Genomic DNA, 12,981 nt, shown 5'->3' with positions numbered 1-12,981 from the left:
TATTGGCATTTCATTATCAATCATTAATTGACCTTTACAACTTCTTGACTATCCCTTCAATCTGAAGCAAGAACATTCTACATCCTTGACGTGGTCGCAGTTATCAACCACTTCTAGCGCGTATCAGGTAATCTTACTAGGCTAATCCGCTACATACTTGTTTTATGCATGTCAAGTAATAGTTTTATTCTACCGTGTAATTACTTTACCGAATGTTTGGTTACTGCTTTCCAATTGATATATACCTTAGTTATCGTCCACTGGTCTTTGTTTTCAGTTCTAATTAGTGTTATCCATACTAATGCAAGTACTGTCTTTCAGGGAGATGCTGAAGCGTCCGCCACATCTACAACATTTATAGATGTTCTTCAACAGCAGGAGGTATGGATACTGACGGCTCCATCGAGCGTCATCATCAGAGCTGGAATTCTTGTCGTTTGATTGTTCTACACAATGTTTCATTCGTGGTTAGCCGTTGATATGTACCTGTGCTGTCGACCCCAGGTGTGTGTTATGTTTTCACAATTGTAATCCTCACTAATGCAGTTACTATGTTTCAGGCAGTTGATGGAGCGTCAACCCCTGCACTTGATGCAGAGCCTGACATTCAAGTATACGAATCGGCGCAACAGCTTTCGGAAGTGCGCACTAGATTTGCAACATCCATAGATATTCTTCAGCAGCACGAGGTATTGATAATGACAGCTCCATCATGCGTGATCATATAACGTGATTCCATTTGCTATACTTTCTTCCCTATTAACGCAAGTGCTGTGTTTCAGGGAGACGACGAAGCTTCCACCACAATCACAACATCTCATTTAGATGATGCAGATGTAAAGGAATCGTTGAAAAGTCGATGAAATGTGATCATATTTAGATTTTCCTTGATTCTTTTGGACAATGCATCATTTGCGGTTATCTCTTTATATGTACCTGTGCGTTCGACCCCAAGTGTGTGTTATGTTTCCAATATTGAAAACCATACTAATCCAAGTACTGTGTTTCAGGGAGACGACGGAGCTTCCACCACAATCACAACATCTCATTTAGATGATGCAGATGTAAAGGAATCGTTGAAATAAGTCGATGAAATGTGATCATATTTGGATTTTCTTTGATTCTTTTGGACAATGCTTCATTTGTGGTTATCTCTTTATATGTACCTGTGCCGTCGACCCCAAGTGTGTGTTGTGTTTCCAATATTGAGAAGCATACTAATGCAGGTACTGAGTTTCAGGGAGATGCGGATGCCTCCTCTCCAATACAACCATTCATGGCAGTCCATGCAGAGCCAGAGGTGTCACTGGTCGAATACTTGTCGTTTGATTGTTGCACACAATGTTTAAATCGTGTTTGGCTATTGAGATGTACCTGTGTGTTCGTCCTCACGTGTGTTTTATGCTAACAATATTTTGATACATAGTAATGAAAGTACTATGTTTCAGGGAGACGATGGAGCCTCATTCCGTACTGTCTATGCGGATACAGAAAATATAGTCCTTGCAGCGCAAGAGGGAGGACATGCGGAAACTAATCGGAGCTACAGCGTGCAGATGTTGAAGGTCGAGTCAAAAATGTTGCAAAGAAAAAAAAACAAAAAAAGGTTAGTTACAAACAGTTCATAACTTTAAAAAAATGTTTGTGCTGGGGACTATTTTATGTTTTTTTCCAGTCAATTCTACTACACTCCATCTTGTGTTTAAACTGAACATCCCTTTTCCAATCTCTCCTCCAGTTACCCGTGGGTGTCAGAACTATACACACACAGACAGTGAAGCGAATGAGAGATGTGGCTTGCCAGACCGTGTACACTATGGAGGAACTATTAATTGAGACGAGGCGTGTTCAGGCTCGAGATGCTCATGTCCAATGGCCAGAACATAAATTAACTATGTTTGGAGACTACAGCAAAGTTGCATTGAACCATAGCTACAGTGCGACCGCACCACCACAAGATGTTATTGAATGTATTGAAGATAGCTCTGAAGTAGTTGCAGATCAATTCACACAATCTACACCCGCCAAAAATGTGCCACCCAAAAACCTGTCGACATTGTTGTGTTCTCCCATCAATGTTGAAGTAATAGATGTCGAAATGACAGAATGAACCAGCCGCAGCATCCATAGACGCATCAGAACTTGATATCAGCGATATTACTTTCCAATGTGTTGAAATCTCCACAACGTCACAGGCCGAAACAACGTTGACGCAGGATGACAGTCTAATGAAAGAGAGCAAATACATTGTATTCAACAGTTGTTTGATGGAAATTATAAGTATGCTGAAATGTGTGCATTCCATTAGAGGGAAAGTATGTGGGAAGCCATTGATTAATGTGACTCGTCAAATAAAAGGCAGTAACGTCAAAATAAATGCCGCCTGTAGATTAAATCATAGGTTCTCATGGTCTGCACAACCGATGCTGGGGAAACTGCCAGCAGGCAATCTACTGTGTGCAGCTGCATCACTTTTGAGTGGCTCCAGTTTTAGAAAGTTAGAGGCTTTCTTTCAGTTTGTGGGACTCCATTTCATTTCTAAATCGCTGTACTACATATACCAACGTGATTATCTGTTTCCGGCCATTACTGATGCTTGGAAAATTGAACAATTGTCTCTAGCAAGTACATTCGAAGGCAAACGATTCAGGCTAGCCGGCGATGGACAGTGCGACAGCCCTGGATTTTCTGCCAAGGTACTGCACCTACCACTTTCAGGACATGGATAATAAGAAAATTGTGAGTTTGGTGGTCGTGCAGGTAACACAATGTACATCGTCAGTGGCCATGGAGAAACTAGGTTTTATAAAATCAGTGGAATATCTACAATCGAGGGGAATGCACATCGACCTCATAGCCACGGATAGACACGTTTCAATTGCCAAGACAATGAGAGAGCAGTTCCCACATATTAAACATCAATTTGATGTATGGCATCTTGCTAAATCAATCAATAAGAAAATCTCGGCTGCAGGGAAAAAAAAAAAGGTTTTGAAAGTATTTTGCAGTGGTCACATTCTATCACCAACCATCTTTGGTGGAGCTCAAAAACTTGAGGGGTCAGTGGAAATACTACTTGAAAAATGGCGGTCACTGATGCCCCACTGTAGCAACGTTCACCGCTGGACAGCAAATGAACATTTCCACCAATGTGAACATGGCCCTTTGTCCCCAGAGGAGGCACGGAAGAAGAAGTGGTTGATTCCATCTTCACCGACACACAAAGCCATTGAGAAGATTGTTTTCAACAAAACTCTATCAAGAGATTTGAGAGGACTGACAGAATTCTGTCACACAGGAGATTGAGGTGTTCCACAATATGTACCTAAAGTACAGGCCAAAGCGCTTGCATTTTAGCTTTCGGGGCATGAAACATCGCACTCTACTAGCAGACTTGGCCCATAACAGCAATGTCGGACGTGAACTATCTAGGACTAGGGGTAAAGTAAGGATGCCTCGCTACACTAAGGTGTTTTCTAAAAGAAATAAGCAATGGGTGATCAAACCAGTCTATGATGAAATGCAGTTCGACTTTGTGAAAGGCCTTATTGTTGCTGTGTTAGAGGAGCACAGATATGGAATTTTGGACGTTTCTGTGCAGAGCAGTGATCCATTGCCACCGAACATTGCGACTGTGCCATGCCCACCCGAAGCACAGCTGATTGTGAAGTACAAATCCCGGTTTAAATAATTGCAATACGATTGTCTTTTTGTAAATAAATGTTATTGTACAGTGTACCTGTAAACCTAACCCCTACCTTCACCATCATGGGTGGCGAACAAGCTGGGTGTCATCTTTGAATTCTCTCTATTCACCTCACATATGTGTATGTATATATTTTTCTCATGTATCATCTCATGTAAATGTAAATGCTGCGCACTGTTAACAGAGGGGAGGCTTGCGTATTGCAAATAATAAAACAAACAAACAAACAAACAATAAATCTCACTTTTAACTCAACTCCTGTGGTAATTTATACTTTCACTGACCTTCCGCCAAGAATTAAATGTCTCAATTTGGGCTGCAAAGCTCGAAGACAACGGGGACAAAATTGGGGAACTTAGAACGCGCCAGCCAAGCGGGCCGTGGCATTTGGGAGAGCAGCCAGTTCGCATTTGCACATTGAGGCGCACTACATAGACGGATTCTAAACTTCAAGTTCTCACAGATGCCTATACTACGTGATGTTGCAAATAAAGAATGCGAAGGACAGCGCCCAGATGAGGCCCACAAGTCGCACTGGAAGTATAAGGGTCTATTGTTTTTTGACCTTGAGACAGGGACCATGCCGAAAGAACTACATTTGAAGGGAGTGCGCAATAACGTAAGAGATAAGGCAGAAAATTCAGAAACTAGACCGAGTTTCAGTTTTAGGTCAGTATACGAAAAATCGTTGTCAAGAGCACGGTCCGTTTTACAGACTGCATTACGAAGAGACACAATGGAAATTTCAAATATAATATAAGTAAATCTTTAGACGCTTTTATACCGGAATGAAGATTTAATGAATGGATGCATGAATAAATGAATGAATGAAGAGCTAGGAAAAGCAAGTAAAACTGTTCGTAGTGGGCACATGGGCATGCAGGTCCACTGGTCTCACATATCTCAGTCCTTGGCCCAGCCACTTTTCCCTGCACTACGGGACTGTCTCTGTATCCTTCAGCCCCTTCTCCCAGCATTTACCTTGCACTTGCCACCAGCTGGCCCCCATTTAATTTGTATTCAACTAACCATGTACAGCCCTTCCCCATGCGCGATCAGAAAGACACCTGGCCTAGTAGGATCGTTGTCTGTCTGCCCTTGTTCCCCACCTGCCTCGTCACGCCTAGAAACACTGGAGTATAGGCGCGTTACAAATGCCATATCATATATCATATCATTCCTCACGCATGTAGACTAACTGTCGTTTATCATTGTGTGTTGGCCTCGATTTATCTCGTTACTTTTCGCATTGATTTTAGAGACGAACATACTCCATTGAACTATCCTTGCAAGCAAATAGTTTCTGATCGGCAGTAATAAATAAAATGAGTAATATTAATGAAGTTCGGCTAGCGAGACTAATTATCATTTTTTTGTTTTCATAACAGGTATTTGATCCCTTTCTGCCACTGCCATCTGTTTGAGACACCGGCGGATGGATTCTTCAGCAGACACCTGCAGCTTCGTGTCAACAACTGGAGCACGATCACCATATTATGGGACGATCGCCAAGGGCCCACATGCCCTTACGCTGTACTAGTGGCTAGAAGCAACATATCAACCTTTAGGCTGGACTAGTGCATAGTTGATGGAACAGCCTTGCGGTTCACCGTGCTTCCAAAGTGATTCTTTTTACGAAAATGAACACCCTGTGTACCATAAAGGAACAGCGCGTGACTCAAGATGAAACGGAACAGTTATTGCGGATACAGATAAAAGAAAATAAATGGCTTCCAGAGTTCATATGGCAATTGCTGAATATTCTCTAAACATTTAATGTCAAATAAATGTACTTTACCAAATGTACCGTGTTGCTGTTTCATTTTAAAGTACAGTTTCATATTCCGAATTGTGGCGCGCTGTGTTGTGAGTTGATCTGTGTTGGTTTCCGGGTTCTGTGTGGAGTCGCGCAGATGACGACTGGGCGCGTTTGCCTACGCAGCACAGTAACGTCACGGGGAGAGGCGGGGAATATGAATGTTTTGATAATGTCAGGCTCAGGGGCGGGGGAATTGATTTAGTGCTGCAAAAGCAGGTCCGCCAGGGCGATCGGGGAAAAGATAGGATTATCAGAAAATGGCGGCTCCCTGGTGCTTGTTTTCACGTGCGTTTAATGGACGAAAACTCGGGTAAGGTCCATAGGAAAGTTTTCTAAAATCGAACCACTTAGGCTTAAAAAAACATGGCCGACCCGTAGGGACAATAACATTTTTTACTAGACCATGCCTTTAAATAAACACAGAGTTCGAATCACATTAGAAAATACATGAGAGAGTGGGAAAAGGGGTCTCACTTTCTCCAGGTTAAAAATGTAAAATCCACCAAAGTTGCTGGGGGTCTCCAAGGTAGATGGGAATTAGCACATTTCTGAGAATTCTCCCTAACACAGGGGCATTAGTCAATTAGCGAAATGGGTCAACAGATTCATGTCAGTGTCACCAAAAGCCCACATTACAAAGAAGTGACTGCTAGCCTCTGCAGAAAAGGGACTAGAATGTATTTACACAGGCAAAACACTGATGCCAATATGGTTTCAAGACGGCCCAAATCCTCCACTGGCCATTCCCAAAGATTGGCAATGCACCCTGAAAAAGCAGCAGGTTTCATTTATGAACAAATGAGCGACTTGCATTTGAAGCACTGCAGATTTAGCCGCTTCTATTAACAATGACCCACAAAGTCACTTAAAAGAACTTGCTAGACATTTCCTTATAAGTCAATAGTGAAATATACAGCAGATATTTACAATACCTGATTCGAAGACTTGTCTTGGCAAACTCAAAGTGGTCCATTTCCGACTTTTTCAAAGCAAAAAGTTTCTTAATTGTATTTGCGTCCTGTTAATAAAAAAATGAATGACGAGACATAAATTGCTATGGACAAGGCAACTGCTGAATAGAACAAGAATTGAAAAATGTGAAAGATTTATTTACATTAGAATCTTTCTTTTAACTGTTTGGTAATTACACCATAACAAATCATAAGTGATAACACAACGTAAGTGATAACACAATTGAGCAAAGACCTCTGCTCAAGGCCCGTAAGACTGAGATTGGCGCATTGGGTCACCTACCCTTGCTTTCCCACTCACTCTCTCTGGCCGGCCTCCCATGGCCCTGCGCCCGCAACCACCTGCAAGGCAAAAAACCTTGGAATCTTCAACTCCACTCTTTCCTTATTAACTCACATTTTGAAAATCTTTAAGAAGTTTAACTACCAGCTGCACCTCCTCTGAGGTATTCTTCCTTTTCTCACCTTCCACCAGCGGCTCATTGTCTGCTGAGCCCTGATTCTCTCAAGGCTGGACTACTGCAACAGCCTCTTTCTCAACCTCCCTGCCTCTGCCCTGCGCCCTCTGCAACTCATCCAGAACCGAACCGCGAGACATATCCTTGGCATCAAGCCCAGGGGCCGCATCTCTCTGGCGCTACAATCAATCCACTGGCTCCTCGTGGCTGCAAGGATCAAGTTCAAGACCCTCTACATTGTCCACAAGGCTTTCTGGGGCATGGGACCCACCTATCTTCACCGATGTCTTCCTAAATACTGTCCCTCCCGAGCCCTGCGCTCATCTACCTCCAACCTTCTGCGAGTGAACTGGTTCTCTAAGCAGAGATTTGGAGGGAGATCTTTATCCTCTGCAGGGGTCTCCCTTTGGAACAGCCTCCATCCGTCTTGAGCCAGATCTCCTCAAGTTCCAGAAACTCCTCAAGACATTCCTCTTCTCCTCTTCCTTCTCTCTCCCTCTATCCTGCTAACCTATCTCTCTGCTCTTTCCCTCCCTCCCTCCGTCCCTCCTTTTCTGTACAGCTTGCCGACTGGCCGCCTGGTGTACCTCAGAGTCTCACAGGTCCCTGGCACCCCCGCCAGTCCGCTCGCACTTGCCTCCGGGCCAAGCACTTCACCTCGTCATGAATGCACTTGGTAAATGACCTAGAGAGTGGCATCTCTCTCCGCCTACCCTACTTACTACCTACTGGACGCACTTGCACCCCACCCCTCAACCCCCCCCCTTGCACCTGTACCCCCGCTGCCACTCACCCCCCCCCCCCTCCATTTAACCATCTGTGCACTTGCGCGAATCCGAACCTACCATGCCGGAAGATAGTCTGGTTTCCGCCTGTCTTCCCTCCCTGCATGGTGACGCCTTAAGGCGCTTGGAAGAACTGCATCACTGTCGTCAGACATATTTATAGTTACCTCTACTGTTGCATGTAGTATATGCCATCGTCTCAGAGGTTCAAGGGCTATGAACTTTTCCCCTTGTTCCCTCCCTCCTCGAGTGCTGTGAAACACTTGCATTGTGTATAGGCACTATAAAAATAAATATTACCAAAGCATGGCATCCCCTTCCAGATCTGGGCGCAAAAACATTTTTTTTGTCGCTGTTGCCACTCCTCATATCTACTTGATTATGGATTTTAAGATGCTTTTGTATCTAGTTCAGGTGACATCCTGGTGGCTGTCATCTTCGGTTCATGCCTCGTTTAGTAGATGATTTCTTAAAGTCTACCCATAAGTCCTTGGATTTGTAGGTGCTTGAAAATGTAACTATATAAAGTGCTTCATTATTGTTTGTCCAGGTACCATCTTGCAACCAGTTTTTATCAGTGGGCAATTGCTTAAATTATATATTTATTGTCATTTCAGTATAAAATAAAATGACTGTCATTATCTCGAATTCTTTTGGGCCGATTTTGAGTGCCATTTAATATTCGAAATACTTAAATTCCTCCCCCTCTGCCCTTTGAAATGGGGGTTGGGGGTTTAACCCCGAACCACCCTTCCCTTCATCCTCTCCCCCACCCCAAACCCGCCCCATACTCAAGACACTCATTCTCCCCCGGCCACTTCACACGACAAACACTGTCCCCTTTCATACACACATGCACGCCCGCAAACCTACTTGTAACCAGTCGTCCCCTGCCCATCTCGGTCAGCCTGTCAGCCCCTGCGTGCACTCGTGTGCGGCAAGGGTGTGACAGTACGGTAGGTATTACCCAAATTGTTCGAATTACCTAATTGACCTTTGCATAATTGAAAATATATATATATATATAGGGGTTGCAGGGGTTTCCCCCCCCCCGCATATATGTAACAATTGACCTTCACAATTCGATCAATTGTGCAAAGGTTAATTGTAATTCGAACAATTGGATTTCGAACAATTCGTATACAACCGACAGTTCTGATTTAGAAAGACTGCTCTGAGCATTCCCCAAGCAGTCTTTCCATTTTTAAGAAAATCTTTTTTTTTTAATCGTTTTTATATTAAAGGTTCTTTTGACCTAGAACAAACAATACACCTTATATAAATGTCAAATCAGTACAAAAATGGCAGTCAAAGTCATTACATCTGATGTAACATGTTATGTTATGAATGGAGGAAAGCACAGGGGCAATGCGCTGGTCTTGGAAGCAAGAGCATGCAGAGCAACTGAGGTTGGAATCCCGGATCAGAGCTTTGAACCAAACTCAGGTATGGTATTAGGTGCGTTATAACATTTTTTTAATAAATGAATAGATATAAGGGTCAACTCATCAGAATGGGTGACAATGAATACAGTAAGCAGTTCAGTTCCAATCTTGTGTCATGTGCACTCTTTCCAGCCATGAAACCTGTCACCGAACAGACAGCCTAATTCTCAGAAATGTGTTAATTCCCTTCTACCTTAGAGACCCCCCAGCACTTTTGCTGGACTTTAGGACTTTTAATTTCTAACCTGGAGAGAGTGAGACCTTTTTCCCCACTCTCTCGTGTATTTTACTGTAATAGGACTCTGTTTCTTTTGACTTTAGAGTCTGACAAACTCCATAGGCATCAACTTTACATTGTGACACACAGCACCTTCAGTGCAGAGGCACAGGGAAGTCTCTTAGATTTCCCAAAGGTTTAAAAACCTTCTCTTGGATAAATTCCTGTTTCCAAGAGCAGTGAAGTGAAATTGATTTTACTTACATTTTGTAACTTTCTAGACCCAGCACACACTATCTTACCATAGGGTGCTGGAGGGGTTACTTAGTATCCCCTTTGTCTAGTTTCTCATGTAACATTTTTATGTTACCCTTTCTACAATTAATGGCTGGGGCAGTGGTTTACTTTTTCCTATCATTGTGTGTTATATCCGCGGGCTGCATTCGCAGCTGCAGTAAGGCACCCATGAGAGCCCATTTTGTCAAAATGTCCACAGTCTTTTTTCGCCATTTCTTGCTTGAAAGGTCCTTCTTGAGATTTACTCTGCGCGCCAAACCAGGTTTGGTCCCTTTGTTCGTTTTGTGTATGGCGGGATTCACGAGTGAAGCCCGCCTCTGGCTCCAGCATGACTGGCAAGGGCAGGAAGTGAGGGAGGTTTCCGAAACTCCCTGTGCTTAATACCCTTGGTTACGGGAATGCACCCAAAGATGATTGGCCTCTGTGATTGCCAGACCCATGCTGGAGAACAACATTGCAGGTAAGTAACTTGTTCCATCTCCAGCACAGGGTCTGGCATGGATTCACATGCTCAAGAATACATAGCAGTACACACGTGCACAACCACGGAAGGTGGCAAGTCTCAACATAAGCATCTCTTACCTCCTCACCAGGCTCACCTTCAAGCGAACAGGTTGCGCAGCACTGCTTGGCCGACTCTAGACTCCTCCTTGGAATCCCTGTCGACACAGTAGAATTTCATGAAGGTGTGCGTCGACCTCCAATTAGCAGCCCTGCAGATGTCAGGCAGGGGCACACCAGACAGGAACACCGTTGTCGCAGTGATCGCTCGGGTAGAGTGGGCTCTTGGACGGCCAGGCAGCGGTTGGTTTGCCAACCAGTGATAGTGGATGATACAGTCGGAGAGCCACCTGGAAATGGAAGCCTTGGACAGGGCTTTTCCATGGTTCACAGGACCAAAGTTCACGAAGAGCTAAGAGGTTTTCAGGAAACTCTGTGCGGGCCACATAAAACTTCAGCGCTCTAGCCACAACCAGCAAGTGAAAAGTCCTTTCAGACGGCGACGAAGACGTCGGAAAAAACACAGGTAACACCATGGGCTTGTTTAGATGAAAGTCTGACTGCACCTTGGGCATGAAGGAGGGGAGCGTCCGCAGCACCACCCATGTCTCGTGGAAAGTCAAGTAAGGTGGTTTACAGGAGAGGTCCTGATTTCGCCCACTCGTCGTGCAGAGGTGATGGCCACAAGAAAAGCTATTTTCCACGACAAAAATTCGAGCAGTGCACAATGCAGAGGCTCGAAAGGAGGTCCCATGAGCCTACTAGGCAACACATTGAGCTCCCACACTGGGGCCGGAGCCTTCACCGGCAGGAATGAGCGGAACAGTTTCTTGACAAATTCCTTGACCAATCGTGCGATCACAAGGATGGTTGTCGTGGAAATCTGGTGTAGCGGGAGATAGCCACCAGATGAACCTTGGGAGTCGTGGGCCAGCGCCGATTTGGCCAACGACAGCAAATATGGAAGTATCTGAGGGGCCTTGACCCTCAGTGGGTCAATCTTCTGGGATTAGAACCAAATAGTAAACCTCTTCCACTTAAGTCAGTAGCATTTCAAAGTAGATGATGCTCTAGCCTTGGCGAGAACTTCCTTGCAGTCTGCCGGGAGATCATAGCCACCGAATTCTAGCGCTGCAGGAACCACGCGTTCAGGTACCCTGGATCGTAGTGAAGAATGGCGCCTCCTTCCCTAGCGAGAAGAACCGCGACCACTGGCAGCTTGACTGGTGGTGACGCCGATATGCTGAGAAGGTCCAGGAGCCATATCTGCCTTTGTCATGCTGGTGCGACGAGGATCATCCGGCACCATTTGAGTTGACTGATGACTCGAAGTAACAACGGCAACAGAGGAAAAGCATACAGAAAGAGGCCTTCCTAAGGGAATGAGACTGCGTCCCCCATTCTCCCATGGTGGCACTTGGTGTTCGTCACCATCGCAAACAAGTCGATCTGGGGATTGCCCCATTTGAGGAACAGGTTTTCCATCATGTCCTGCAGAAGTTCCCACTCGTGGGAAGAGCGAAGCTCCATGCTCAGAGAGTCGGCGACAGTGTTCTTTACTCCTGCCAGATGAAACGGGATGAGGAACATCCCATGAGCAACTGCCCAATGCGTCTCTTTGTAAAACATTGTGGTGGTATTGTCCGTGAAGACCCGCACCACCTTGCACTTGAGGGATGGCAGGAACGATTTGAGGGCCCAAAACAATGCCCATAGCTCCAGAACATTGATGTGCAACATCTTCTCCTCCGGTAGCCACAGGCCTCTGGCATGGAAACTTCTGGTGTGAGCTCCCCATCCTTCCAGGGAAGTGTCCGTCGTTACCGTCTCCTAGTGCGGAGGGGCTGGAAATCCATGCCTCCGTTAGAAGAGAGCGCACGCACCATCACCTTATCGCCCGGAGGAAACCTTCGCCGAGCGCGATTTTGTCCTGGAAGCTTCCAGACACCTGAATGCAAGGAGCGTCGAGGAACTTCTGCAGTGGGAGCATCAGTAAACCTGCATGACAGGATGAGGTAATTGCATGACGACATCATGCCGAGAAGAGTCTTGATGGCCCTCACATGGCAATCTCCACAGCGAGCAGACATTGCATCTTGCCCAGGTTGGCCGCCACTCTCTCCTACAACGCTGACGCTAGGCATGACACCGTGTTGAGCCGATATCCCAGGAATAGTGTGTCCCACGATGGAGTCAAGCAGGACTTTGCATAATTCACTGAGAACCCCAGAAGGCGAACGGTCTGCGCCGTGTGGTCGATGGCGGGGCTCTTTGAGCCGGGCCGGATGAGCCAGTCATTCAAGTAATGGTTGACGTGGATCCCTTGTAGTCGCAGATGGGTCGCCACCGGCGCCAGGCACTTGAAGACTGGGTGCCGACTTCAATCCGTAAGGTAGAGCTTTGAATCGGTAATTCTTCTCCTGAACGACGAAGAGCAGGAACGTGTGGTGTCCCTTGTGAATGGGGATGTGGAAGTACGCATCCTCCAGGTCCAAAGACGACAGAAAGTCTCCCTCTTTTAGCTGTCCGAGCATGTGTTGAAGAGTGATCATTCGGAACTTCTGGGACTTGATGTCTTTGGTTTAGTTGTCATAGGTCAAGAATGGGCCTCCAGCACTCGGTCTTCTTTCGCACAAGGGAGTACCTTGAATAGACTCCAGAGCCCCGGAATCACGTTGGAACAAGCTCCATCAACCCTTTCTTTAGCATGGCCCGAACCTCCAGCAGCAGCCGAGGGACGTAGTTTTCCTGTCGGGCACCGGTGGTATTTGGGGAAACCCTC

General features: G+C 45.5%; 1 protein-coding gene across 10 annotated transcripts in view; it reads right to left on the bottom strand.

The window, feature by feature from the left end:
- Positions 1-12,981, bottom strand: part of PBRM1 (polybromo 1) — a 1,258,882-nt gene that overhangs the window by 1,062,272 nt on the left and 183,629 nt on the right. For all 10 annotated transcript variants that reach the window (XM_069643172.1, XM_069643175.1, XM_069643176.1 and 7 more), the window contains one exon: positions 6,458-6,543. In XM_069643172.1, the coding sequence (XP_069499273.1) occupies positions 6,458-6,543 (86 nt within the window). The remainder of the gene's footprint in view (positions 1-6,457; positions 6,544-12,981) is intronic.

Source organism: Ambystoma mexicanum, chromosome 2p (assembly GCF_040938575.1).
Source record: "Ambystoma mexicanum isolate Mex_15411 chromosome 2p, UKY_AmexF1_1, whole genome shotgun sequence".
NCBI lineage: Eukaryota > Metazoa > Chordata > Amphibia > Caudata > Ambystomatidae > Ambystoma > Ambystoma mexicanum.
This window is presented reverse-complemented; position numbering and strand designations above follow the sequence as displayed.